Here is a 15,552-nt window from a genome sequence, read left to right as displayed (position 1 = left end):
TACGACCTTCAATATGAAGATTTTTTTTTTGTCTCAATTATTTAATCATATTTATTTTATCAATACATATATTTATATTCCTCTGATGGATTTAAAATCCGGGCGCAGCCGTTCCGAGCAGCCTTTCGGCAACGCCATCCACCTGGACCTTAAGCAGGTGGGTCAGCACTCGTTTGGACGGGACAGAAGACAGATCTCAGCGCTCGTGATGATTAACAAACAAGAGAACAAATGAAAGCCACAGCGGGTTTCTTCCTTTGTTTTCTCCACCGATATTCCAGTCCAGAGGGGATGAAAAAAAAAAACAAGCAGGAGCAAAACCCAGAGTTGAAATCAGCAGCACTCCACTGAATGTCTTACATATATATTTATATACTCTTTTTGTCTTGGTCTCTGTACATTTATCTTAATAGGATTTTTGTCCTTCCTGCTACTAGTGACTCCTTGCAAAGAATACGTTGCTAGGTTTTTTTGTCCAGGTAGGGAACAGAGCAGGTCGATATGATGGAAGTGAGTGTGCCTTGAGTCAGACTAAAATGATAGTTTCTACGTGGGTGTATTCTGTCAGATCCGCGGTCCTCCAGGAGCTCCCGCGGATGCTGCCGCCGCACAGCGCCCCCTGTAGTCATGCCATGGAAGTGGGGGACTGAGTGATCTGCGCCCTCATGGACTGGATGTTGTTCAGAATCTTCCTCTGGTGCCCCGCCAAGGTCACCCCTATTCTGAGCAGGTCCCTGCGGAGACGGGCGGAGACAGAGAGAGAGAGAGAGAGGAGAGGGGGGAGAGAAAAGACAGCCGAATATGACATTTAAAGTGGCAGGCAGGAACCCGGGCTCTCAAAGCGAGCGCACCGGAGTTGATGCGGTGTGGCATTGTCATGCTGTCTTAAGCTTCACCCACTCTGGGAGCTGTTCATTTCCATATCCTTTATTTTCCTCGGGGCGGAGAGAAAGGCGATAAACAGATCCGTACTTAAACAGCTAGCAAATACATCCGTTTCCACAATGCAACAGATACTGTGCGTACCTGGTGCTCGCATTCATATGCTAATATGTCTTAACATTAGTAATCAAACTCCTGGAAGACATCATTTGGGGATATTTGTCATCTTTTGTTGCCGCCTGTGAAAGGGACGAACCCCAAATGTTTATTAGATTAACACGCTCCGTACACTGAGTCTTTTGTGCGTGTAAAAATGACTGGCGCAATCACGCCGCTGTATCGCATAAACAGTTTAATGATTTAATAAAGACTTGAGTGAGGAAGGTCCCACTGCCCCTGACAGCTACAGTGCCTCGATTTTACACATGAAAGCGCAGCGTGTCCGCATGGAGGATTACGCCTACGTTAGCGGTGAAACACGGATCTCTTCTCGCGGCGCAGACAGCGTTTGAGGGAGGGTGTGCCGTTACCCCTCCGACTGAAATTTCGCTCCCCCCCCCCCCCCTCCCCCGGGGAAACCTGAATGGCTGGCACACGGCTAAAACTCAGATTTAGGAAGAACGCCACCTGCCAAGACCGAAGTCTGAATCACGTATCAAAATCCACCGTCATCTTCACGTCTCAAATTACCTCTGACGTGTGAACCATCGACTTATTCCATTCACTACCTCAACCACGACTGCCGTTCAATTTGAATGGAAGTTAATATGATGTGTGATGCAGTTTCCAACACTAGCATGCTATAATGTCTGTATAATATTGTGTGAACATGCTCTCTGCTTCAGACTCTCTCTGTTGTTGGCTGTTGTTCATATGACGGGTTACTCATTCGCAATACCAGCTCATAGCAGACAATGCGCAGATTAACTGGTCTTGTGCTACCTCGCCAGGAGTAAACACTGTAAGACCCTTCCTGGCTATTGTATTTTACACAAGATAAATGGGCTTGCCTCTGCTTGAACTGCCTAAGCTTCAGGCTAAACCTGCTATCATATCTGGGATTGGCCAACACACTGTCAGCCTGGGCCAGTTTGCAGTAGAAACGCCTACAGCTCACCATAGCTGAACTACCGCTAAACCACCAGATGGGTCAGTGGAAACAGACCGCCGTATTCTTTGCCTTTGGAAGCTTCTAGTCCACGGGTAGGCGACCCTAACGCCAGACCCAATTATTGCTTCCAGCTCTCCTGTCTCCTCCGGCGTCTCCCTGACAGACAGGCTTTGGTCAGAGGCAGGAGCCGGTCTCTTTGTTTTCTCCGACTGCTCGTCCACCCCGCTGTCCTGACTCATAGGGCTGGCTTACAAGTGAAGAGTCCTGAGCCTTTTCTAATCAAACTCAGCCCCGGCCGTGTGTGTTTTCGTGACTCAACCTCGTCTCCTTCCACCCGCAGACCAGGTTAATAAAACCTCTCGTCGCGGCTGTTTATTTACCCGGCGCGTTACACAACACATTTTTTTTCTTCTCTCAGACTGCTGCTTTTACAGACAAATATGTAGGTGAATTATCTGGCGCCTGATGCTTTTTCATATATAAACATTTGTTCTTCTCTGAATACCAGGTCTTCCAAATGCAGCTGCTTGGCAAAGCTGAGGATTTAAAAAGTTCTGTGCTGTTTGTGCTTGTTTGTGCTTCCCAGCACTGAGGAAAGAACTTAAAAGATAAAAGCCTGTAAATAACAGATATAGAAAAAAATGAGACTGGTCTTGTTTGCTAAAAGGAATGGGTCAATGCTAGGGAGTGCCAAGAAGATATACCTCATGAGAATATATTAGAAGCTTTTAAAAATGTTGATTTCCGTTTCTATTCCAGTAAAGTTATTCCTACTGTGAATTCTTAAACAGAACAGTTGAAATACACATCAAGTAGAATAGGGCCAGCAATCGTGCCATTCCACATCTACATCCTAAGCTGAAATGGGAGCACGCTCAGTTCAGCTGTTCCTTACTCTGAAGTCATCTGTGAAACCAGCTGGAGGGAGGTGAAGCCAGAGCTGAGGAAGTTGTCCCTGTACTGGGTCATCTTTATGGCGCCCAGCCACTCCTCCACGGAGGTGAAGGCGGTGAAGTCTGGCACGGAGCGGTCCAGGAGGGGCTGAGAAGGCCTGGGGACGGGGACAGAATGGCACAAACTAAGAGCCTTTACGTCAGCTTCTGAATGCAGCAGTCTCGCCTTATCGCTCCACCTGTGTGTGTGTGTGTGTGTGTGTGTGTGTGTGTGTGTGTGTGTGTGTGCGTGCGTGTGTGTGTGTGTGCGTGCAACACTCACACTGTTGTGATGGTGGCCACGGCTTTCAGGCTGGTGGGGTTGCGGATCATCTTGTCCAGCGTGTTGACGATGTCGGAGAAGCGGGGCCGTGCGTTGCGGTCCTTCTGCCAGCAGTCCAGCATCAGCTGGTGCAGGGCGGCCGGGCAGTCCATGGGCGCCGGCAGCCGGTAATCCTGCTCGATGGCGTTGATCACCTGGGAGAGCGGGCGGGGGGGGTACCAGGTGATTAAACAGCGTAGCAGGGAAAATGGGACCGGGGCGAGAGCCAGCTTGGTGGTCACAGACGATTAATCGCACAGCGATGTGTAAATAGTTTATAAATAGCGTTGAGTGATTGATAGGAGAGGCCTCTTTTGGCAGCGGATGCTACATCACACAGTACGATAGAAAGTGCGGCTTTGTAACATCATAGACAAGGCGTGAGCAAAATGCTGGTTTCCACTGTTGAAAGGGTGCCAACAGGGTGAAGACAGAGGGATGACACTGGCGCTGCCCCCTGGCACTGGTGAAACCAGGCTGGGCTTTACTGTGGGAAGTACATGAACAATGCTCTGCAGAACTCTAGCCCCCAACCACCTCCCCGCCACACAAAACACAGCAAGGGCCCCGGTGTGAAAAACATGCATTTCACCACTGTACCACACTACTCTAGATGTTATTTTCAAAAGGAATAATGCACCAGAATGCTTTCTTTAATGATCTTCAACAGCGATGTCATCCATTTAACAGCCCTCGGCTCAGTAACCATTTCATTTGTCCCAAAACCAGTTCATTCCCTGCGTCATTCATTCTGTAACCATTTCAGCCATCCCAAAAATCCTTCAGCATCATGCCATTTCAAAGAAAACAGCTGGCACAATAGCTGGAGCACTTGGGAAGGCTACAGGAATAGCCCGCAGCGCCCCGCAGGGCCCACAATCACACTGACCACCTTTCCGCGCAGTAAGGTCTCCGAGTGCTCTCCCGGCCAATCACGCGGCTAGAAACCCTGCCGCAGCGCGTCCGCGGGGGCCAGACGAAGGCCTTCTCATGGCGCTGACGCCTGATTGCCCCGGGAGGGAGGAGAAGGAGAGCTCTAACGAACTGCGGGCGCTGGCCTGCTTTCTCCCTCGGAGCCGATTACAGAAGGCCGGCGGACGAATGCCCGGCCCTGCGCCTGTTGAAGGCGATTGTCACCTATTTTCGCGCGGTCCACCTTTTGCTCTGGTTTGATTCCTTGCACTCTCCAGTGAACAGAAAAACCTGACGCGATGGTGTGGTCTGTCTACTGTGGCACTGTGCTCCAGGGCAGCATGAAAGGACAATCCCAGAGACAGGACTAATGCCACTTACTGCTCCCCTCACATACTGTAAGGCTGTGCATGAGACCACAGGCCAGGGATCAGACTGTGGCTACCTATGACATGTCTTTGCAAAAACAACATTCAACATGTCTCACACACATACACACACACACGCACACTCACACACACACACACACACACACACACACACACACACACACACACACAAACTTTATTTACACACACGTATATGTGTGCTGATTACCTCTACATACAGTCAGCGATTTGCATCCATTACAGATCTGATGGTAAAGTCAAGAGGTGTTTAAAAGCAATACCCAGGGACCTGGTCTTTGGATTAGCACAGCAAATACATCCCATTACACAGATTATTGATTCATTCTTAACAAATGCCCCCTGATTAAATTAGACAGAGCAACCCCAAGTGCCCCCTGAGGAGGTGAGGGAGAACATGTCAGTTGAGACGTCATGTCTATGTCCCTATTGGTCTGGACCAATAGGCGGCTCCATTTAAGGACGACCTGAGGAAAACACAACAGTGGCAGAATGCTGAGATGTGTGATGAAATAGGATTCAAACAGACGGAATGAGACTATTTTTACTACCTCTTAAAGCAGCTTACTTATGTTAATGGATCAGGTACGGCCTTTGAAGAGGAGCTACACTATGCATATCCTTTCTTCAGATCTTGTGGAATGGCAGCTTGGATCTGCATCGATTTCACGATTATGATCTGCTTTGCTTTAATTTTGTCTCGATCCAGGGCTTGTTGAGTGTCAGACTTTGAAGTATACGCAGGAATGTTGAATCTTTCATCTAGTGGCTGTGTGTAAACTGTATGCGTGTGTGTCTCTGAGATAAAGACGACAACCATCCTTCTGGGTACTCTTCCGTAATTACCCCCGGCCCTTTATTAGCAGTTGATTTTAATTAAAGAACATTCCCACGACGTACAATTCCAGCTGCCCACTCCCTGATTAAGACGTCTCCTTTTCCACCATTGTGTCTTCGTCGTAATGAGAACTGGTCCATGGCACTGCGCTTTCAGCCGCTTGCTCAGAAAGCACAACCACTGAGGACTGAAATTCTTCCCTTTAATTCCATTTATACCAATAAACCAGGCGTGGCCCGTAACGCCTCTCTCGTTTAGATCCGAGGACAGGCTGATTTTCGTGATTGCCGCTGCACTGCGTCTCGCTAATTCGGCATGCGCCCCGGAGCGGCACAGACAGGCCGGTATCTGAACATAAGCACACCTGTGGGGTTCTCAGGAAGGTAAGCAAACCCTGGATCAATGGGACAGAGAAACGGTAACGGCGCGGCATACGCGACACAGAACAGACCGCCACTGTGACATGGCGCTCTGCCTGTTACCCTGCTAGGCTGAGGCTCCACCATCACTGACAGCGCCCGGAGGGGGGGGGGTTAAAGACAGAGAGACGGAGAAGACCCCGTCCAGCAACCCCCTGCAATCCCCCCGTCCCGAAACTAGCACCGACTGAAGCATCTGCTCTGTTGGCCAGGGGCTCCCGGGAGGCGGATCCAGGGAAAGCAGCTGGCCGAAAGAGGGCTCCGGGAGACCGAGGCTTTCACAATGCGGATTGGGTCCCGGCGCGCGACGGACCAATCAGGCGCGGGCCTCTCTCCCAGACGCAGTTAATGAGCACTCTGGCTGAGAGGAGCACGTTGCGGTGCAATCATCCAGCACGACGGCGGAACAGCGCTCGCAAAACCCAAATCTCCCTCTGCCGCTGAACGCTGTTATGTAATGTTCCCGGCCTTCAAATGCAGGCGAAAAAAAAAAATAAAGTGGGTGGTCCATTATTTTAAATGAAACCTGCAATTTCATTTACAGGAGTAGGAGCAGTGTTCACATCTGCGAACAGAAACAGCTAGGGACTGATTGTGGGGACCATATCCGTTTTGTTTTAACGTTCAAAAACAGCACTGGCTTGGATGAAGCCAACTGAGTTTAATTCAGTTAGTTTTAATGATATTAATAAAGATTTGAAGTAAAACCGCTGAAACTTACATCTTGGTTGGACATGTCCCAGTACGGTCTCTCGCCGAAGGACATCACCTCCCACATGACGATGCCGTAGCTCCACACGTCGCTGGCGGAGGTGAACTTCCTGTAGGCGATGGCCTCGGGGGCCGTCCACCTGACCGGAATCTTCCCGCCCTGCAGTGAGAGACAGGTGGGGGATGGAGAGAGAGAGAGAGTTGGGAGTAGCAGAAAGAGAGGGTTGGGGTGGGTAGGGGGAAGGATGGAGAGGCAGGTTAGGTGAGCTGGAACCTTCCCCAGTTCCCTGACTCTGGCTCTTCAGTGTATAGCCCCACAGCAAGGCAGTGTCAGTCCCTCTGCTTTCCCACTGAAAGGGTGGATTATGGTTGTTCATAATAATTATGCTTGGAGGGTACAGCAAGAATTACCATCCCAAATCTGCTCAAAATATCTCTATGCTCTGTTGCACTGCATAAGCATTAGCGGGCTGTCCAAGCTGTTTTCAAAGGTTCCTGCCTGGTGGCTCTTTTTATATTTCATACATTTCCCAGCATTCACACACACACACACACACACAGAGCAATCTTTCTCTCTCTCTTTTGAGAGGTGTTGGGATTCGAGTGCTCCCCTCCTCCTCCCTTCTCCCCAGGGGAGCCATGCCTATGTAGGCACTGAGATGGAACAGCAGGGGCCTGTGCTCATTCGACCAGCTGACTGAGGGGCGATTCGCCCGGCCACCTGTACCAGCCCAGAGCCCTCCTGCCAACGTCCCAGATCGATCCCACGCTGGAGAAATATTACGCCACTTTAACAGGGGCTTCAGACGCAATCTCACCTTTAACCATCCCCCCATATCAATCTTACCCGTTCTTATATATAGATTTTTCAAAAAAAGAAAAAAAAAAAAAAAACAATACAAGTTTGAATGGAAAACAGTGCCCAAGGCCCAAAGCCTATTTGTACAGTGTGTCGGTAATTGGTGTGTATGTGACTGAGTGCGTGACTGTGTGTGTGGGTGTGTGTGAGTGTGTGTGTGAGTGTGTGTCTCTGTGTGTGTGTGAGTGTGTGTGTGAGTGTGTACGTGTAAGTGTGTGTCTCTGTGTGTGTGTGTGAGAGAGTGTGTGTGTGTGTGTGTGTCTGCACACGTGTGTCTGCATGTGTGCGTGCATGTGCGCGTAGCCTCAAGCGCTCCACACATCACACTGATCCAAATCAGCAGAGTCTTATTTATGATTCCCTGCACACCTGCGTACATGCCGGCAGTGCTCTGTACACACAGGAGGTGCAGCCCTATAACAACGGTGATTAGCTGGATTTTCACGCTTTCGGGCACATGAGGCTCCACCGCAAACGCGGGACGCGGAAATCCTCCGGCTCCTCGTCGCAGCGCCCATAGGTCCCGCTAGTACGCATGGCGATAACAAACGGCTCGAGTTCCTGCCGGCGACCCCTTTCATATCTGCTCATTACTTTATTTACTTTGCTGTTTATCATTCTGAAGAGTCTGGCCTTGGGTGTCAGTGATGTAGAACGGCTGTTTTGACTGTAGAGGAGGACATGGTAACACCGTGGAGCGGAGCTCCAAATCTCCTCACGTGAGAGGAATTCCAAACTTTGAACTCTGCAGAAAACAAGACAGCTCCAGACTTCACGCTGCTGTTCAGTTCCCAAACTCGTCCCTTCTCAGCGAAGGAACCAGCACGGCTTGTTTAGAGAGAGAGAGAGACACTAGCCTGAGGTGTGTGGGGAGAAAATAAAAGAAAACAGACATAATTTTTTAACAGCCACCTCACATTCGAACTTTGTAGGGATGAGTTATTAAAGGTCCAGTTTAGGCCGGGCTGTTCTGGTTTGAGACCTGCGCTTGCAGGAGATAAATAACGAGCGGCGACCGCGGGGACCGTGGGCCTCCGTGTTCCCTGCCTTGATGTTTTGTAGCACAGCTGCTCTCTGATATCTCCTTGTCTTGTACTCTTGCCCCGGGACACCGTCGAAAATGAGATCCGCAGCCAGGGCCGAGAAACAGAGGAGGAATACGGGAGACGTGCCGCGAAGAACGAGTCTCTTTGCAAGTAATAACGTTAGACACATCGTAAGAAATTAATGCTGTAGGGGGGACAAAGGCGGCAGCCAAACTCCGGTTTAATAAAGCAAATCAGGCTAAATAAGAAAGGACACAAAGAGAGAGAGAGCAAAATAAATAAATAAATAAATAAAAAGCATCAGGTTTTTTAATAACTCGGGAGGAGAGAGACCGTCCCAGAGGCAACAGCGTAAGAAGTGACAGGAATTAAAGCAGTCGTCAAACAAAACCCACGGATGCTTCCGAAAGCGTGTGGCCGAGCCGTGGAGGAAGGAGGTTTGCAGGCGGATGAAAAGTACCGCTGAATACCTGACCCGGGCTCACTTCCGGGCCAGAAACAATGCGTGCGTGGGAAATGCTGGTTCAGACCAACGCGTAATATTTTCCTCTGCTGCACCTAAGCCTTAAGTGTATTATGAACGCGTTCATATCTATGCGGCGAAAAAGTGTGAAATGAATCTGCGTGTTCTGGTGGGTCAGAGCAAGCACACGTAGGGGTGAGTTTTCAAAGGGCAGAATGAAAGGTAGAGTCTTCATCAAGGACAGTGCCATCAGAGGGTGCAGAACAGAGAAAGATCAAAAGGTTGGATTTGAAAGTAAGGGCAGTTTTGCTCTGGGTCACCGTGATTGGGTGGTGTGCATTTTTCATAGCAGCTGCTGGGGGGGGGTCAACCAAAAATTTCAGTTTTGAACTGCATGGCGTCTTCGGAGCAAATCTGTGGGGAATTACTGAGGTGATGTCAGGGTAAAAGCAATATTTTGAAACATCAGAAGGTGACAGCAGAAAATGTCATGGATCTCCCAAGGCGTGTGGACACTTGACACGTGACGGGAAAACGGCAACACGCGTGTGTAACCATCACCTGCCAACGCTCACCGCAATTAAGCGTAACAATCGCCTGTCAAAGCTACCTGCTCTGCAACCCCTCATCTTTCAGTGACATCGTATGACACAAGCACAGCGGCGGCGACTACTGATACGAGCGAGCACCAACCTTCACGCGAGTGCCACCGTGAGCGCGAACAAACCTCCCCCACAGGCTGTCGAAATGTCGAACCAGTTACGCAGGCACAAATGTTGCCCCTGACAGCTTAATTTTATTTAACTCCGGGGCAACAGTCATGTATACATTTTACATAAAGGAGACGCAGGCCCTCCCCTCGATGGCTACTCGAAGTCCTGAAAAGGGATCGGAAGTGGAAATGAAAGCGAGTGAGGAAGACAGAGCTGACGTGCTTCCCCGAGCAGCTCTGATTAGCGGCACGCCTCATTGGCGAGCACACGCTTACCGCTAACGAAGCTCTCCCTCGCTAACATTTAAACAATCATTCGGTCTCACATTTAAGGCCCTGTTTACTATTAAATAACACTTAATAAATCTCTCAGAACATATTAATTTTGACGTCTAGCGTACCGCTTTTATGCAGAGGTGAGTGTATTTGTAAATCTTGCATCGGAATGGCAGTAAATATTAATAGATTCAAACGGATTTAAAACAACACATCTGGCCACATGTGAAGCATGTTGACATTATTTGTAAATCATTTCAAACTTATATATTGGAAGTTTATTGCCCCTTCAGTGCCTGCTCACCATCTGTTTTCTGACTACTTAAAAAACGTCATTCCTAATTAACAAGTAGTAATGAATTACTGAATTTAAACAGGCTTGACTTGAAGTCTGACTGATGTTTCTCCACACTCACTGTGCTTTGAGCTTTCACTGAGTTGTAATGAAAGAGATATTGAGGGAAAATAGTATGTTTGAATGACTCCACTGTCTTCTTATGACCCGGCTAGCACTCTTATGTGCTACTGCAAATTAACTGGAAATTTTGACAAACTCTCTGGATCTTATGGGGACCGTACTGATGTGAGTGGGTGAGTACTGAGCCCATCATTGATGATTCTGCTCTCTGACTGTCCTTCATTCTGTTTCCTGCAGCCCTCTACAGAGCTGTGTGAACTTAAAACAACCACGCCATTTTCACGGCTCATTTCATACCACTCACCTAAAAGAAGGGCAGATAAAATCCATATCCTCCCCTTGGGCCATATCTTAATCAGTCTAAAAGAAACATTTTTAATAACCAGAAAACTTGAGACAAAAACCGCGTTCAGAAGCGCTGAAATTAAAACGGTAAACAAACAAACACAAAAGAAAAATCGATGTTGTTCTTCGCTCTCGGTTGCAGAGTAAGCCGAGAAAATCTCAGCAGGTGAAAAGGCCACAGCGGCCGGTCTTATTTTCCATCTGAGACTGCAGTGGACCAGCTCCTTCTGTAATGGAAGCTGCCAGCCTGTCAGCCAGGTGCATTTTTCACAGCGAGAATGAGGAATGGTGCAGTACTTTCTCTTTTTTTTCCTTACCCCTTCCACCAAAGGGAAAATCCACTATGCAGTCAGGATGGATCCTGATAAGAATTGATATGGCGGTTTACCTGGCAGAAGGTGTCAGATTCCCCACGCAATATCTCTCCCCCTCTGTCAATCGCCCCCCTCTGTGGCCGTCTGAGAACACAGGCAGGGAATCGCCGAGGGAGGGGAGCCCGAGAAGGGACGGATCGAGCTCATTACCACCACCTTCTCACCGCTTAAGTTTTGCTTGACTGTTTCGTAAAGCCGTAGAATGAAATGATTGCATCATGTCCGAATTCAAAGCGCTCTGGGAAAGCACGACGAAATTAAATTTTTGAACTTCAACCAAAGAACAAGGAGAGGGAAAAAAAAAATAAAAAATGCAAATGACAGGTAACAGCTTGAAGAATGTAATTTGAGATGAGGAAGTCTGACGAAGGCCATTGGGTTGAGATTTTGCCCTCTGCCCAATGGCATTCAAAGCTAGCTCTGGGGCTGGCTGGTTGCCGTGGCGTTTGTAACACCCTGCCACACACCTCCGGGGAAAGCTGCGATAAATAAGGAAAAATAGAACGAGAAACCAAAGGACTGGATACTGAGGGAGAATGAATGGATAAACGCAGGGATGGATGGAGGGATAGATAAATAGATGGGGAGATGCCGAGCTAATGGGGGAAAAGGTCATTAAAAAAAAAAAAATCAATTACGAATTGCGCGCCCCTGACTCAAGATGAGGTGCATGCTGGCTTCCTCCTCCCGCGTCTTCATTCACAACAATCAGGAAAAAAACACATGCATTAAAAACACTGCACCAAAGGCCTTGCGCCCCGCTGAGAGGAAATATAATGGGAATGCAGACATAATGAGGGAGAAAAAAATGAAGGGAAAATGCAGGAAAAAAAAGGGATTAATTTAGAAGAGCTCAAAGTGTGAATAAATCACGTCGTGTCAGCGGAATTTAATTTGGTTGATTCCCTGGCCTTGCCCGTTATGATGGCCTTTCTCTCCTTGACTCGTAACAGGCGAGGTCACGCGACGAAAGGTGAGGTTCACAGCTTAATTAACAGCCAACGTGTGTGGTGCTCAAGGACTCCATCTCCCCCCAAACTGCCCCCCCACACGGTGGCATCATCAGGTCTGACAACCCCGGGTGATCCCAGAGTCCCGGCTACAGAAAGGTCATACAGAAGGTTTACAAGGGAAAGAAAGACTGTAATCTCCGGTCGTACAAAGCACAGTGGGGAATTCTGAATCAAAGCATAGGTGCAGATGACAGGTTGCTGTTGACCGTGCAGAGGAAAACCTATGGCTGTTACATTGCAGTACCAGCGCTTATATGTTAAGTACCAGGAACACCTTAGATCACCTGGGACTGCACTCTGGAAAATTATGGAAACCATTTATTCACCATATTTAATTTTGACTTAATTTAATATTTTATGCAAATCTCCACACCTACTTAGAAATCGTCGAGAAAAAGTCGAGAAATCATTTGGGACGTGTTACCAATCACTCACCAAGGTGAAGATTGATTCTGTACCATAATAATGATCCTGGCTCAGTTTTAGTAAAAGTTGGGCCCTAGGACTATCAGAGGCTCTGTACTGTTGCTGGCAGTGCGATTCACACACAATAAGGCAACTGGCAGCACCATTTCTCTCGGATGTTTGATATGGTGGACCAAACAGCAGTTCAACCAAAGCGTAGGCTATGAAGTGCTCTGTGTGGTTTCGCCGAAATTTCACGATAGGACGGGATGACGCAGGGCGCGTTGCCATTAAACGGCACGATTGGCCGGTGTTTCTAAGAGAGGCTGGTGGGGCCTCAGTCACTCTGAGACATGGAAACCACAGCCATGGGAAATGGCTGCCATTCACAGAAGAGTCTGGAGACTCGTGTTAACTTCATGTTAACACTTATTCTGATCTCCTTCAACCTGGATTACAAGACAGCGCCTACTAGGGGTCACACTAGAGAAGAATTGCGCCTCCTCTGTCCTGATGAACACACAGACCCACCTGCCCCTTTTCAGACTACTAATGATCACTCCATTTGCACTCTTCATTGGATGGGCTGTCAAAATCGCCCATCACCAAAATCACCAAGTATTAAAATATTGAAAAAAATGGAATTGGAATGACATACAGTATATCCATACAGTATATCCCCGCTTCTACATTATACTTCTATGCTGTCCTGCTATATTTGCTGTCTCCTACAAGGGCACAAGATTGACGCGAAAGTGCATCATACACACTGTATTTTACGGTAATTAACAGCATCCACACTCTCAGGAGGCAGAAGGGCCACGCGCCGCTCGGTTGTCACGGAGACGGCGGCGTCTTTAACCTGCCTGGGGGGTAATTAGCTCCCAAACAAACTCATAGGAAATGGCACAGCTTCGGCTTTCCAATTAATGCCACCAGGTGTTTGGCGGAGCGGAGGCCCCGCCAGGCGCAACTCCGCCCACACTTCCTGTTCGCACCTGCGATGGCGCTTCCTGTCAATCAACAGCCTCGGTCCGGGCCTTTTATTGTTTGTGTGAGTCTCATTATCCCTCACTTCCACCGAATGAGGAAAAGGGCTGCGGTGGAACCTGGGGCTCCTCTCCGGAAATAAAAGCGGGATATAAAGTGCTTACGTGGATATAGCAGAAATTGATCAGCTGGGCTTGTAAAAGGCCATCTGAGGTCCGTCCGACCAGATGCTTTCACTTTGATTTAAATAAGAAAGTATGGATTTTTATTTCCTGAGAGCCTGTTAAAAGTTAACTTCAAGCCCAAATTACATATGTAAGGTAGTGATAACAGTAAAGAAAAAAAAACAGGTGTTTCCTCAGAAAGAAGACCTGCTGCAGGAACCTTTAAGGTTTATTCAATAAACCAACAAAAGTCGCTGAATAAATATATTATCAGATCTTAGATACATTAGGGAGAGTCATCATTATATAAGGTACTATGTGCCAGATATAAAATATGAGGCAAGCATATTTTATAGATTATTTCAAACACACATTTTAATGGTATGAGACAGGATCTTTACTTTTCAGAGAAATACAACTTTGAGAAAGTATTTCCCACCCTACGCAACACTGCAGCCGGTTTAGTGGGAGCAGAAAGACACCTGGCGCCTCGGCTTATTCTGCTGAAACAGTGGAAAAAAAGGGATTAACCCAGGAAAAGGCCTTCAATAAACCCACACGATTAAGAGCTCAGCTGGAACAAAAACTGAGAAGTCACAACATGATCCCCAGGACCTGGGCAGAGGGAAGAGATGCCCTTCTGAATTACGCCGAACGCAGGGGGAGAAGCAATTATGGAGCTCCGGCATTACAGACTGACAGCACGGCCTGTCAATCTCCCGCGATTCTCGCACAAACGGGTAAGAATAATAAAAAAGGCTTCTGAAAGATGCACCGTGTCCCTAACGGAGCCTGAACCATCAAATCAGGATTCTATGTCCATATGTCTAAAGGCAGAGGCTTTTTTCATGAATGAAAATGCGCATCTCAGGGTGATACATGCATCTCACAACAGCACCGCTTTGAATTTACCTTACATGTCACGGGAACAGTAACAATATTAAATCTCCAGCCCCAGCTAACTCTGGATTTCGGTGGAGGTTTACAGTGACGTAGATTTACAGTGGCGTACAAAGAATTCCAGACTGAGGACCCTGACCCTGACAGTAGTAAAATTCTCAGCTGAGGCTCCTGTGGAGATACCCATCGGCCCGATGCTTAACCAAAAGACCAAGGTCTCTGGCATAGGAGACTTTTTCATTTATTTATTTTTAACGCATTTCCTCCTTTATACAACCCTGTCTTGGAATCGCTAATTATACTCACTGCACCCGTGCAGGAGCACTGAAGCAAGGTGAATGCATTCTTCCTTGTATTATTTAAACATATTTTAAACGTAAGCTCCACTGAGAGTGCAGCAAAAGGAGCTAGCAGGAATCAGCCCTGTTCGCGACAGCTGTCAATAAGGAAGAAGAGGCTGCAGAAGGCTATTATCTTCCTGCTGGGTGAAGAGGAGATTAGACAGAGGGACTACAATTTGTGATATGGTCAGTGAGGAAGCAAGGGAGCCAAATGAAGGCTTTTTTTTGTGACGGCAGTGGCCGCTGGGTGAGAAAGAGGAAAGGGACTCGCCAGGGAGCTGGTGTAGGTCGGGTCTGACGTGTCGTCCTGGAGGTAGCGGGACAGGCCGAAGTCGGACACCTTGCACACCAGGTTGCTGTTGACCAGGATGTTCCTGGCGGCCAGGTCCCTGTGGACGTAGTTCATCTCCGACAGGTACTTCATCCCGGCGGCGATCCCGCGCATCATTCCCACCAGCTGGATGACGGTGAACTGCCCGTCGTTTTGCTGTGGAGACAGGAGTGAGACGGCAGTCAGGACATTAAACCAGGCCGTGCCTGAGAACCATTCCCCCAGCCGCACTGTGCGATTTTGTCTGCAGCAGTGTAGTAAGATTTTCCCTGCATTAGGACCACTGTGAGATTCTCTCTGCAGTAGGAATATTGTAAGATTTTCCCTACAGTAAGAACACTGTTTGATTCCCCCTGCTGTAGGAGCACTGTGCGACTCTCT

At 48.2% G+C, this 15,552-nt stretch overlaps 1 protein-coding gene across 1 annotated transcript in view; it reads right to left on the bottom strand.

Annotated features, from left to right (window-relative positions):
* Positions 1-527: 527 nt before the first annotated feature.
* LOC118795327 (ephrin type-B receptor 1-like) overlaps positions 528-15,552 on the bottom strand; it is a 155,614-nt gene continuing 140,589 nt past the window's right edge. The window contains exons 12-16 of the mRNA XM_036553738.1: positions 15,112-15,327; positions 6,545-6,694; positions 3,209-3,402; positions 2,889-3,044; positions 528-734 (exon numbers count right to left, since the gene is read on the bottom strand). Coding sequence (XP_036409631.1) covers positions 626-734; positions 2,889-3,044; positions 3,209-3,402; positions 6,545-6,694; positions 15,112-15,327 — 825 coding nt within the window. The 3' untranslated portion in view covers positions 528-625. The remainder of the gene's footprint in view (positions 735-2,888; positions 3,045-3,208; positions 3,403-6,544; positions 6,695-15,111; positions 15,328-15,552) is intronic.

The sequence above is a fragment of the Megalops cyprinoides genome, chromosome 20 (assembly GCF_013368585.1).
Source record: "Megalops cyprinoides isolate fMegCyp1 chromosome 20, fMegCyp1.pri, whole genome shotgun sequence".
Classification (NCBI taxonomy): domain Eukaryota; kingdom Metazoa; phylum Chordata; class Actinopteri; order Elopiformes; family Megalopidae; genus Megalops; species Megalops cyprinoides.
This window is presented reverse-complemented; position numbering and strand designations above follow the sequence as displayed.